At 42.3% G+C, this 14156-nt stretch overlaps 1 protein-coding gene across 3 annotated transcripts in view; it reads left to right on the forward strand.

Annotated features, from left to right (window-relative positions):
* The first annotated feature begins 2937 nt into the window (after positions 1 to 2937).
* LOC145657516 (NACHT, LRR and PYD domains-containing protein 3-like) overlaps positions 2938 to 14156 on the forward strand; it is a 37776-nt gene continuing 26557 nt past the window's right edge. Inside the window, exons 1-5 of one of the 3 annotated variants that reach the window (XM_081712757.1) lie at positions 2994 to 3056; positions 3544 to 5141; positions 5477 to 5584; positions 6947 to 7054; positions 11437 to 11589. In XM_081712757.1, the coding sequence (XP_081568883.1) occupies positions 5535 to 5584; positions 6947 to 7054; positions 11437 to 11589 (311 nt within the window). In that variant the 5' untranslated portion in view covers positions 2994 to 3056; positions 3544 to 5141; positions 5477 to 5534. Of the gene's footprint in view, positions 3057 to 3543; positions 5142 to 5476; positions 5585 to 6946; positions 7055 to 11436; positions 11590 to 14156 lie in introns of all 3 variants that reach the window. The other 2 variants (XM_081712745.1, XM_081712749.1) reach the window with 2 other exon arrangements.

Raw genomic sequence — 14156 nt, forward strand, 5'->3', positions numbered from 1 at the left:
ATTCTGTAGATTGTGTACATACTCAACCATATACATTGTACATTGTGTATATAATCATAATATACATATATTGTACATACATTGTTAATATATTTTTGTACATACATAGAATATATATTTATCTGTATATATATTTTTTTTCTCTATGCACCCCTGGTTCTCTTCCTCAGTTTGGACAGAGCACTCTCCACCATTTCACTGCGTGTTGTACTGTGTATGACTATGTATGTGACAAATAAACCAAACTTGAACTTGAACTTGAACTTGAGTAGCTGGAATTATTTGGTGCGATACTGGCATTTGAAAAGGTGGGATATGATACTGAGAAGCAAGGGAATGGCAGACAGCTCAGGACAAGAACAGTGATGGAGCAACCTTCAGCAGCAGGTCTGACAGCTGCAGCAGCAGGAGGACCAGCAAGGACAGAGTGAGGATGATGCTGAAGAAGGAGTCGGTGTTCAGATAGGAGGTGATGAAGAGCAGAGAGTAGCACTGGGCTTCAGAGCCCAAACTGCATCCCTTAACTCCAGATGATGACAGTGAGCACTTCTTGGCACATTTCAGGCAGATTGCTAAAGTGTTAAAGTAATTTATTGATTGAAACACAGGGAATCCAAACTCATCCAATTCAAACGCGTGCTGTGGTATTAGGTAGCTGAGATGATAAAATATGCATAGATGTCATTGGGTTTCTATGGGAGTACCAGATGAATTTAAGTCTAGAAATCAGACTGAAGCAGGTTTTGAGTCTTCCTTGTTTTGGTGGGTTAATAAGAATGTTGACTGGATTAACTATATTTATTACAATCAACAATGATTTATTAAGTACACTTATGATGCTTTGTCAGCTAAGGCTGAACAATTACAAGCCTCCTCAATATTGACTTCGAAAAATGATGTGGTTTTGGATATGCTGTTGGCTGAACGAGGGGGGTTTGTGTTATGTTTGGTGAGTTATGTTATTTATTCCAAACAATACTGCTCCTGATGGTTCTATTACAAGAGTATTGTCCAAATTAGAGTCATTATGCAATTAATTAGCTGAGAACATTGGTGTTGATAACGGTATTACTGGATGTGAGTGATGAGTGAGTGACGATGGTCAGTTGAGGAAGGCATGTGACCGAGGACGGGTAGGATCCCGGGTGTGCACTGGGACGCCCTAACACAGGCACTGTGGCAGTACTGGCTTGAGCCCCTTGTGGCAGCCAAGTCCACGTATCCCTTGATGTATGGCCAGAACAAATTATTCGTCTGAGGGGTCCTTTGTGCCTCAGTTTTGGAGGTGTGGCCTACGTGTTCAGCAGTCTCATGAATGCAGTGGATGGGTTTTAATAAAAAGGAGCAGGAGAAACGAGGGAGGAGCTTTATCAAGTGTTTATTTTGTTTAATTTGTTCTTTTTTTGTTTGTTTATGAGTAGTTTTTCATTTATTTTTGATCACCTTTGTTTATATACATTTATGGCATTTAGCAGACGCTCTTATCCAGAGCGACTTACAAAAGTGCTTTGTCGTTTACTCATAGAATATATCTTACTACAGTACAGTAAGTTAGAATCAAACATACCAGTGAACTAGAATACAGGGATGAGTGCTGATACGTAGAAGTACAAAATACATAAGGTCTACCTTAAACCATGATAAGTGCTATAAATAATAAGTGCTAGAGTTTGTTGAACAACATAATAAACAACACCTTACAATAAGTACATTGTACATTAATATACTGTAATAATGTAATGTAATAAGTACATTATTGTACAATAAGTACAATAAGTCAATAAGGGAGCAGTGTCAGTTTTCCTTTAAATATTCTGCAAATAGATGGGTGATTGAAGCTGTGAAGCTGTGTTTGAAGACTGCAAGGGATTCTGCTGCCCAGACAGTGAATGGGAGTTCATTCCACCATCTTGGAGCCAGGACAGAAAATAGTCTCGATGCTTATCGTCCACAAGACCTGAAGCAAGGAACACTTAAAGTGGTGCTTTTTACAGCGTTTTAAACTGACATACAAACTGTGTCATTTTTCTCTATGCTGTAAAATATGCCGCAAAAACCGTAAACCATAAAAATAGAGAAAAAGAATGCCGTACTTTGCGACATAAAACGTCCAAAATGCCGCTTTTTTCGCCGTTTTACAAACAAACTGCCTTTCGTTTGAAGTGCATTTTGACCACTTTGGCTTTCCATATTCGTAACACTGGCGTAAATAGCTCACTTAATATTTTAATCTAGTTTTCATATGATGAGGAATATGTTTGGTTCCTTCTTTTAATGAAAGAGCACTGCCAGTGATCCAGCTGTTATTTATTTTTACTGTTGTCTTGTATCTTTATTTCCTCTGCATGGCATTTATTTAATATAAAATGTAAATGATCAACTGTCAACCTGCAATGCTAACACACATTTACTGCTATTCTTTTACTGTTAGGCTGTGTTCTATACATCATGTAGTTTTCTGATACAGGTTTACCAAATACAGGTAAACAAATAAATTATTTTTCCACAATACTTGAAACAAACAAACAAACAAACACACGCGCGCGCGCCCGCGCGCCCAGCATTCAGCCATTAAGAAGATTATTTTTTTGTCATACGCACAACATGCTATGGACGTCCACACACTTACATGCTTATTGTGAAGCTGATTATATAAATTACAGTCATCTGTAAGTTAGAGCTACAAAGTGGTTTGTTAAGTTCCGACGTGTTTCAGCGTGCGGACATAGTGGCGATTTACTTTCAGCGCAGCCGCAAAACAAGTCCGTGTAGGAGGGACTGTGAAGCCATTGGCTGTATAGACTAGTGTATGATTCGCTGCAGCAAAATGAAGGACAGCTAATTTTGTCTGCTGATTGGCTTAATAAAAATGACTATTATAAGAAATTTGTGTAATCGTCTTCAGTCGAAAATGATTGACATGTGCTCCGCCCTCCACTTACACACAGGTGTTCCTGTAGTCTCACCTTTCTCAAGAAAACGAAAGTATTTTCTGAGCAGTCGCCGTTGTTGAAGGTTGAGCGGGTTGAAAATACGAGCGTTTAAAATATTTCACGGTAAGTTCATTCTATTTGTAAAAATGCGATGTCGGTGCAGTTTAAAGCAACATGTTTTGTAAGTACATAGTTCTGTTTAGGTTAATTCGTAGGTCAACCCAAAGGCGGATTAAATCTCAAGATTAAAGTCCTGGTGAAGTTAAGCAACTAAAATGGCTAACGCCCAGTACGATTGCATAGCTATATTTAAAATAATTTAAAGGGGCCAGATATATATTGCCAGTTATTGTAAAACTCGATTTCAAGTCTTAGTTAGTCAGTGATATTTTCAAATGGTCCCAGTTGAAACTCCTCTGGCCTAAACTCAAGTTCAGATTCCCTGTATAGTTAATTATTTATATTATTAATTATAGTTTGGGAGGGGACGGTCAATACTGACGTTTCAACGCTTGTTTCGAGTTTCTGAAAGGCAGCGTTTTGAAACGAAGTATGGCTCAAAACGGCCATGTCACGTGACCACGGCTAAACGAAGCTTGTGTTTCTACAGGTGTCATACAGAACCTGCCGCTCCTGTCTTTGACTGACAGTGTCTGAAACAAACCTGATCACACATCTGTCTCAGTCACAAACTCTATGAATGCTTACAAGAAAACACACCCAAACTTTGAGGGTTTTGTGAGAATAGAGAATTTGAGAGGCTGTGAGATTCAGTGTTGTCTAGACAGAAGGTTATTGATAGGACATATTGACTGATAGGCTGATTTGATCTCAGTATGGCTTTAAGTGGTCTGGCCAACACACCAGGTTGAGCACAGTATAAAGCCAACCTGTGCCAGTCATCCCAGTTCCCTACAGTAGTCTTTACTACACTTTTGAAACCTTGAAACTATTTTCGACACAACTGCTTCAAACATCTCAATATTTCACAAAGCCTCACTTTCCCTCCACCACCTGTAGTGTACTGTAAATGTGTCATGATTAGTCCCTCCCAGCTTCCCTGTTCCGTGTTGTGTATTTTAGTTCTATTCTGTAGTTTCGTTTTCTCTGCCCCTTGTTTGATTTTCCACACCTGTCCCTCGTTTAGTTCATGCATTTAAACCCTGTCTTGTTGCCTTGGTCTTGGTTATATATTGTTTATTTTAATGGTTGTGTTTATTTGAATGCATGTGTTAGGTTCATTGTGTTTGACTGGTTTAATGTCTGAATGTTTTTGAGAGATCATCTCTGTATCCCCGTAAGTTTGTACTCCACGTGTCCTAGCCTTCGTGTTTCTTAGCCATGAGTTTCCCCTGTTTGCTTTTGTGTGTTTTGATTGATCATGTTGGTAATATGACCCTGGACTACACTAACGACTATGATTTTGGATTTGCCCTTAATAAATCTTGCTCTTCTCCGCACATGCGTCCGCCTCCTTACAACTCAATGTTACAAAATGTAGTGAACAGCTGATGTACACTGATTAAGGACAAAGATACCACACCTATAGTGTACTGTAAATGTAGTGAACTACTGATGTACACTGATTAAGGACAAAGATACCACCACCTATAGTGTACTGTAAATGTAGTGAACAACTGATGTATACTGATTAAGGGCATATAACAGACATGTTGACAGGACTTCTACCACTGTTTCCTCACTAAAGTGTCTTACTTCAGTGTGTTGTGATTGCACCACTTTATGTTCCAGATAGTTTCTGTGATGTCACAGTTTTATATTTCCATCACAGACTAGTGTTGATACATTCTGTCTGTTGTCTTACTAACGTACCCTACGTAGTGTTCTATATAGACCCGTCTGTGTGGGGGAATGTGAGTGAGTGAGTGGACCATTACAGACACAGCCTGGGTTTATATCATTGTCTCTGGTGTGAGAGAGAGAGAGAGAGAGAGAGAGTGTGTGTGTGTGTGTGTGTGTGTGTGTGTGTGTGTGTGTGTGTGCTAGAAATGACGCGGTTGCTCCTCTTCCTGTTGTGCACGTTGGACCGTGTCGATTTGCATCCCCCGAATTTAGTGGACAGTCATATGTGATGGGTGTCAGAATGTAATTCTCTGCTTTTTCAGGGGTTAGGGTTGGCTCTGCACTGCCACCTACAGTTCTGGAGATGACTGCATGGATGAACACACTAGTATAAATACCTCACAGGTCTCTCAATATGATGATGAATTTACACTTGAATTTCTTTGTCACTGGGTGTGTTAAATACTATTTGGCTGTGCTGGATATGTGGGGTTATTTGATGCTTTAGCCGTTGATGGTCAAGTTGCCTGTGCTTTAAGACAGAGTGCAAATATATGGGCTGTTACAGTATATGTAAACACACACACACACACATTTTTTATATATATATATATATATATATATATATATATATATATATATATATATATATATATATATATATATATATATATATATATATAGCATACAACATAAAGTTGCCTGTGTTGATTCACTCTGTGTGTATGAACTGTTGACAGGGAGCAGAGAGCAGCATCTCCAGTGTCCAGCTGTGTGTGTGTGAAGAGGAACAACTCCATGATGGAGCCTCATAACTCCAGCAGTGGAGGAGGAACCTCTGACCCACAGTGAGGAGCTTTCCATCAGCACTTAATCTGAGGAAACAGGAAGAGGGAATATTCAGGATAAATGAGATGTAGTGAAGGATGTAATTACTCAACACTTTCCTCATCTTCATCAGGGTAGAGAGAGCGGAGTCTCCAGCACCCAGCTGATTTATTTTCACTATTCAATATGATCAGGAGGTGGATTGAGAGAGCTACCCAGCCAAACACACACACACACACACACACACGCACACTAATCCCTGTCAATCATCCTCAGACATTCCACTGCTCTCCATCTCCCACTTATTAGATAGAAGTTCTAGTTATTCTCCCCTTCATCTGTTGCCACTTCCTCTACATATTTAAACCAAGTTCTACTATCAGTGCTGTTCTAGTTTCTGTTTGTGTGAGTGTGTGTGTGGTTCGTTTGTCTTGCTGAAGGAGAGGTGTGTGGGGGTTATGATTCTGTAGTTGCTGAAAGACAGGTGTGATGTTCAAGTTCAAGTTCAAGTTCGGTTTATTCGTCACATACATAGTCATACACAGTATAACACGCAGTGAAATGGTGGAGAGTGCTCTGTCCAAACTGAGGAAGAGAAACAGGGGTGCATAGAGAAAAAAAAAATATATACAGATAAATATATATATTCTATGTATATAGATCTATGATGTGGGTGTGTGTGTGTGGGTGTGCGTGGTATGATTGTGTTGTTGAAGGATGTGTGTGTGTGTGTGTCTGTGGTATGTTTTTTTAGTTGCTGAAGGACAGGTGTGATGTGGGTGTGTGTGTGTGTGTGTGTGTGTGTGTGTGTGTTTGTGTGTGTGCGTGGTATGATTGTGTTGTTGAAGGATGTGTGTGGGGGTGTGTGTGTGTGTGTGTGTGGTATAATTGTGTTGTTAGACAGGGGTGTGTGTGTGTGTATATGTGTGCGTGGTATGTTTGTGTTGTTGGACAGGTGTGGTGTGTGTGTTCCTGAAGGACAGGTGTAATGTGTGTGGTGTTTATCTTGCTGAAGGACAAGTGTGGTGTGTGTGTGTGTGTGTGTGTGTGTGGTATGTTTGTGTAGTTGCTGAAGGACAGGTTTGATTTCTGTGTGTGTGTGTATGTGTGTGTGGTATGTTTGTGTAGTTGCTAAAGGACAGGTGTGATTGTGTGTGTGTGTGTGTATGTGTGTGTGTGTGTGGTATGTTTGTATTGCTGAAGAACAGGTGTTTGTGTGTTATTGAAGGACAGATGTAATGTTTGTGTAGTTGCTGAAGGACAGGTGATTCTAATCAAGTGTCCAGTGAGTGCAGGTACCAGGTGGAGTTGATTGGGTAAGAATGTTGTAGGTGTAATTTTGTTCTCTAATGTGATTTATTTTCACTATTCAACATCATCAGGAGTGAGAGAGCAGCAAATCCAGCACCCAGCTGTGTGTCTATTAAGAGTGACAGGTCCATGGATCATCCTTTTAACTTCAGCAGTGGACCTGTGACCTCTGTCCTAAGGTGAGTGACACATTACACACTCAGATTCTTTCATAAGTGGGGTAGATGTGTTCCTCCCAGTGTGTGAGGGAGTGAAGTTCCCCCAATAATACATCAATAAAACCCCAGTAAACAATAGCACTATTCTACAGCTCAAACTAATAAGGTGTGTGTGTGTTTGTGTAGCTGCTGAAGAACAGGTGTGGTGTGTGTGTGTGTGTGTGTGTGTGTGTGTGTGTGTGTGTGTGTGTGTGTGTGTGTGTGTGTGTGTGTGTGGTATGTTTCTGCAGTTGCTGAAGGACAGGTGTGTGTGTGTGGTTCATTTGTCTTGCTGAAGGACGTGCATGTGTGTATGCGTGGTAAGTTTGTGTTGCTGAAGGACAGGTGTGATGTGTATGTGTGTATGTGTGTGGTATGTTTTTGTAGTTACTGAAGGACAGGTGTGATTGTGTGTGTGTGTGTGTGTGTGGTATGTTTCTGTAGTTGCTGAAGGACAGGTGTGATTGTGTGTGTGTGTGTGGTATGTTGGTCTTGCTGAAGGACAAGTGTGGTGTGTGTGTGTGTGTGTGTGTGTGTGTGTGTGGTATGTTTGTGTAGCTGGTGAAGGACAGGTGTGATGTGTGTGGTGTTTGTCTTGCCGAAGGACAGGTGTGGTGTGTGTGTGTGTGTGTGTGTGGTATGTTTGTGTTGCTGAAGGACAGGTGTGATGTGTGATGTATGTGTGTGTGTATGTGTGTGGTATGTTTTTGTAGTTACTGAAGGACAGGTGTGATTGTGTGTGTGTGTGTGTGGTATGTTTGTTTAGTTGCTGAAGGACAGGTGTTTGTTTTATTGAAGGACAGAGGTATTATTTGTGTAGTTGCTGAAGGACAAGTGTGTTGTGTGTGCGGTTCGTTTGTGTTGCTGAAGGACAGGTGTGGTGTGTGTGTGGTATGTTTGTGTAGTTCCTGAAGGACAGGTTTGATTTCTGTGTGTGTGTGGTATGTTTCTGTTGCTGAAGGACAGGTGTGATGTGTGTGTTTGTGTGTGTGTGTGTGTGTGTGTGTGTGTGTGTGGTATGTTTCTGCAGTTGCTGAAGAACAGGTGTGATGTGTGTGTGTGTGTGTGTGTGTGGTATGTTTGTTTTGCTGAAGGACAGGTGTTTGTGTGTCTTTGAAGCAGAGATGCAATGTTTGTGTACTTGCTGAAGTACAGGTGTGTGTGTGTGTGTGTGGTTCGTTTATCTTGCTGAAGTACAGGTGTGATGTGTGTATGGACAGGTGTGATGTGTGTGTGTGTGTGTGTGTGTGTGTGTGTGTGTGTGTGTGGTATGTTTGTGTACTTGCTGAAGGACAGGTGTGTGTGTGTGTGTGTGGTTCATTTGTCTTGCTGAAAGACGTGTATGTGTGTGTGCGTGGTATGTTTGTGTTGCTGAAGGACAGGTGTGGTGTGTGTGTGTGTGTGTGTGTGTGTGGTATGATTGTGTTGTTGGACAGGGGTGTGTTTGTGTGTGTGTGTGTGTGGTTCGTTTGTCTTGCTGAAGGACAAGTGTGGTGTGTGTGTGTGTGTGTGTGGTATGTTTGTGTAGTTGCTGAAAGACAAGTGATATGTTTATGTTGCTGAAGGACAGGTGTGATGTGTGTGGTGTTTGTCTTGCTGAAGGACAGGTGTGGTGTGTGTGTGGTGTTTGTCTTGCTGAAGGACAGGTGTGATGTGTGTGTGTGTGTGGTGTTTGTCTTGCTGTAGGACAGGTGTGGTGTGTGTGTGTGTGTGTGTGTGTGTGTGGTATGTTTCTTTAGTTGCTGAAGGACAGGTGTGTGTGTGTGTGTGTGTGTGTGTGGTTCATTTGTCTTGCTGAAGGACGTGCATGTGTGTGCGCGTGGTATGTTTGTGTTGCTGAAGGACAGGTGTGATGTGTATGTGTATGTGTGTATGTGTGTGGTATGTTTTTGTAGTTACTGAAGGACAGGTGTGATTGTGTGTGTGTGTGTGTGTGTGTGTGTGTGTGTGTGTGGTATGTTTCTGTAGTTGCTGAAGGACAGGTGTGATTGTGTGTGTGTGTGTGTGGTATGTTGGTCTTGCTGAAGGACAAGTGTGGTGTGTGTGTGTGTGTGTGTGTGTGTGTGGTATGTTTGTGTAGCTGCTGAAGGACAGGTGTGATGTGTGTGGTGTTTGTCTTGCTGAAGGACAGGTGTGGTGTGTGTGTGTGTGTGTGTGTTGTATGTTTGTGTTGCTGAAGGACAGGTGTGATTGTGTGTGTGTGTGTGTGTGTGTGTATGTGTGTGGTATGTTTTTGTAGTTACTGAAGGACAGGTGTGATTGTGTGTGTGTGTGTGTGTGTGTGGTATGTTTGTTTAGTTGCTGAAGGACAGGTGTTTGTTTTATTGAAGGACAGAGGTATTATTTGTGTAGTTGCTGAAGAACCGCACACACACCACACCTGTCCTTCAGCAACACAAATGAACCGCGCACACACCACACTTGTCCGTTTGTGTTGCTGAAGGACAGGTGTTGTGTGTTTTTGGTATGTTTGTGTAGTTCCTGAAGGACAGGTTTGATTTCTGTGTGTGTGTGGTATGTTTCTGTTGCTGAAGGACAGGTGTGATGTGTGTGTTTGTGTGTGTGTGTGTGTGTGTGGTATGTTTCTGCAGTTGCTGAAGAACAGGTGTGATGTGTGTGTGTGTGTGTGTGTGGTATGTTTGTTTTGCTGAAGGACAGGTGTTTGTGTGTCTTTGAAGGAGAGATGCAATGTTTGTGTACTTGCTGAAGTACAGGTGTGTGTGTGTGGTTCGTTTGTCTTGCTGAAGGACAGGTGTGATGTGTGTATGGACAGGTGTGATGTGTGTGTGTGTGTGTGTGTGGTATGTTTGTGTACTTGCTGAAGGACAGGTGTGTGTGTGTGTGTGTGGTTCATTTGTCTTGCTGAAAGACGTGTATGTGTGTGTGTGGTATGTTTGTGTTGCTGAAGGACAGGTGTGATGTGTGTGGTGTTTGTCTTGCTGAAGGACAGGTGTGGTGTGTGTGTGTGTGTGTGTGTGGTGTTTGTCTTGCTGTAGTACAGGTGTGGTGTGGTGTGTGTGTGTGTGTGTGTGTGTGTGTGTGTGTGTGTGTGTGTGTGTGTGGTGTTTGTCTTGCTGTAGGACAGGTGTGGTGTGTGTGTGTGTGTGTGTGTGTGCGGTATGTTTGTGTAGTTGCTGAAGGACAGGTGTGGTGTGTGTGTGTGTGGTATGTTTCTTTAGTTGCTGAAGGACAGGTGTGTGTGTTTTTGTGTGTGTGTGTGTGTGTGTGGTAGGTTTGTTTTGCTGAAGAACAGGTGTTTGTGTGTTTTTGCCGGACAGATGTAATGTTTGTGTAGTTGCTGAAGGACAGGTGTGATGTGTGTGTGTGTGTGTGTGTGTGTCGTATGTTTTTTAGTTGCTGAAGGACAGGTGTTTGTTTTATTGAAGGACAGATGTATTATTTGTGTAGTTGCTGAAGGACAAGTGTGGTGTGTGTGTGTGTGTGTGTGGTGTTTGTCTTGCTGAAGGACAGGTGTGGTGTGTGTGTGTGTGTGTGTGTGTGTGTGTGTGTGTGTGTGTGTGTGTGTGTGTGTGGAATGTTTGTGTAGTTCCTGAAGGACAGGTTTGATTTCTGTGTGTGTGTGGTATGTTTCTGTTGCTGAAGGACAGGTGTGATTGTGTGTGTGTGTGTGTGTGTGTGTGTGTGTGTGTGGTATGTTTCTGTAGTTGCTGAAGGACAGGTGTGATGCGTGTGTGTGTGTGGTATGTTTCTGTTGCTGAAGGACAGGTTTGATGTGTGTGTGTGTGTGTGGTATGTTTCTGTAGTTGCTGAAGGACAGGTGTGATGCGTGTGTGTGTGTGGTATGTTTCTGTTGCTGAAGGACAGGTTTGATGTGTGTGTGTGTGTGTGGTATGTTTCTGTAGTTGCTGAAGGACAGGTTTTATTGTGTGTGTGTGTGTGTGTGTGTGTGTGTGTGTGTGTGTGTGTGTGTGTGGTATGTTGGACTTGCTGAAGGACAAGTGTGGTGTGTGTGTGTGTGTGTGTGTGTTATGTTTGTGTAGTTGCTGAAGGACAGGTGTGGTGTGTGGGTGGGTGGGTGTGTGTGTGTGTGGGTGTGTGTGTAGTTGCTGAAGGACAGGTGTGTGTGTTTGTGTAGTTGCTGAAGGACAGGTGTGTGTTTGTGTAGTTGCTGAAGGACAGATGTGTGTGTGGGGGGGGTATGTTTGTGTTGCTTAAGGACAGGTGTAATATGTGTGTGTGTGTGTGTGTGTGTGTGGTATGTTTGTGTAGTTGCTGAAGGACAGGTGATTCTAATCAAGTGTCCAGTGAGTGCAGGTACCAGGTGGAGTTGATTGGGTAAGAATGTTGTGGGTGTAATTGTTTGTTCTCTAATGTGATTTATTATCACTATTCAACATCATCAGGAGGTGGAGTGAGAGAGCAGCAAATCCAGCACCCAGCTGTGTGTCTATGAAGAGTGAATCATCTCCAGCACCCAGCTGTGTGTCTATTAAGAGTGACAGGTCCATGGATCATCCTTTTAACTTCAGCAGTGGACCTGTGACCTCTGTCCTAAGGTGAGTGACACATTACACACTCAGATTCTTTCATAAGTGGGGTAGATTTGTTCCTCCCAGTGTGTGAGGGAGTGAAGTTCCCCCAATAACACAACAATAATACCCCAGTAAACAATGGCACTATTCTACAGCTCAAACTAATAAGGTTGGACCAGTCAAGTGGCTGAGGGATTTCTGGCCCTTAAACATCCCTTCACTGCTGAACTCTTCTGATTGTTTTTACTATTAAAGAGAAAAAAACACCTGTTATGTCTCCACCAATCACTACCTTCACTCCCATCACTCCTCATCACTTCCTTCACTCCCATCACTATCCTTCACTCTATTTTTCCCAGTAGTGTAGGGGGTAGAACAGTATGGTCTTGCTCACCCTCTCCTTCAGTTCAAACCCTCTCAGTTGTGTGGTTTCCTGTTCAGTTGTTCAGTTGTCCCTGTTCCACCTTATATGTGTTTGGGTCCATCTAGGAGGTCCTGGTTACCTGAACAGGTGGGACAGTCCACTTCTCTGATACTGACACTATAATAAAGTAATAGTGGTGGTTCTGGTCTCATTCATTTTAGAAACTGTTACATGCAGGTGGATGAGACATCAGGATACAATTGCTGAGGACATTTATTAGGCCTCAGGAATCACTGTCATAACAGGAAGAACCACACAGGACACAGACCGACTGGGGTAATAAAGAACCATACAGGACACAGACAGACTTGGGTAATAGAGAACCACACAGGACGCAGACCGACTGGGGTAATAGAGAACCACACAGGACGCAGAGGGACTCGGGTAATAGAGACATTACAAAAAGGGGAAGTTTAGCTAGTATCCCATATCAGTTAACTCCAGCCAGGCATGTAACTTTATTGTGGAGTCTGTGGTACTGGAGACCCCCAGCCATACCACACAATGTCAGAGGGAAGGAACATTCCTTCACCTTTCTAACCACAAAGATGGTACAGCCTCACTGACACGATCTGCAAGAATCATTTCCCATCTCCTACTGTTCAAAACCATCACAAAAGTCAAAAAATGTATTTAGAGAATGGGTTTCTAAAGATCAAATCAAACATCTGTGTCATATATTTGGGCAATTTTTAGCTTTAAAAGAAAAATAAAATGTAACTACCAAACTGAAGGATTATTGGACACAGTAGGGAACAAATCACAAGTGATGAAAGATGAGTTAAATTGGCTTAGAGAAGTTAAAGCTTTAATTGTTAATAAGGAAAGTTGTTAGTGGTTCATGGTCTGAGCAGTGTGCAGTGGTGTGACTGACACCCCTCACCTCCTGACTCTCTCTGGGTCTGATCTGATGTCTGATTGATGTGTGACTGATTCCCAATACAGCGGTACATAGATTCTGCACCAGAACAACATGGAAAACAACGAAACGTGTTTTAATACTGTAAACAGGTTTCATGATGTGTATCATACAAACATATAATATTTACAGTATTCAGAAATGATCTGTAGCTGATCTCAGACCTGTGTTGGTTTTGTAGCACCACAGCAGGGTCAGTAAGATGAGGAACAGGACCAAACTCAGTCCCACATCCAAACCAACCAGGCCAAGAGAGGAGGAATCACCAGCTGAACTCATGGGAACTGAACAAAGTACATGAATCACAATATTTGCTACATGTTTGATCTGTTCCCTCTTTTAAATTGGTTGTTAAGAAACATTTAAATTCACTGTTTTCTGACCCCTGAGACTCAGCTGTGTGGTGACTCTCCTCTCTCTTGGTGTTTACAGTAGTAGACACCCTCATCTGACTTTGAGACAGTACGGATGGTCATTTCTCCTGCAGTCTGGGTCTGGATGAGTGATCCATCTTTATATAAATCAGATCTGAGGTGTGATGTGATAGTGGGGTGAAGTAAACAGTGTAGAGTCAGAGGATCTCCCTCAGTCACAGGATGGACAAACTCTCCAGAATCACACCACCATGTAGAATAGAGAAAACACTTTACTCATCTGTTACAGAGAGAAGGATTCCAGCATGAACACTGAGTATTACATAACAGGTTTGGGACACAGAATGTAAATAAAATACACCCAATCTTTGGAGAGTAGAATAATGTCACACACACACACACACACACACACACACACACACACACACACACACACACACACACACACACACAGAGAGAGAACTGTTAGAGTAATAGCTTTCTTTATGAACCCTCACCCTGGTTCTTGGTCAGTATCTGATAGTTCTGATAGTGTCCACCATGGACACATCCTGTCAGGACGCTTCACCCCTGATTATCCTGCCTGCTGCCCCACAGCTGCTCTGTTACACCACTCTTTCTGTTCTGGTGCCCTCTGTTCTGTGTGGATGGGGTGCATATAATTGTTTATGTTCCAGTGTTCATTTTCTTGTGTTCATTTCCCATTATCTGGTGAAGCACCATTCACATAAACATTATTCTACATCACCAGAGTGAGGGCCAGGGGAAGCTTCTCTGTGGTTATTCTGCTCTACTGTCAGTACAGTGTTTGGGTTGAAGCCATGTATCACATCATCATCAGCATCATGTACACAACCATGAATTTAACTTGGAT

Source organism: Electrophorus electricus, chromosome 1 (genome assembly GCF_041902795.1).
Source record: "Electrophorus electricus isolate QZ-2024a chromosome 1, ASM4190279v1, whole genome shotgun sequence".
In the NCBI taxonomy this organism is placed as follows: domain Eukaryota; kingdom Metazoa; phylum Chordata; class Actinopteri; order Gymnotiformes; family Gymnotidae; genus Electrophorus; species Electrophorus electricus.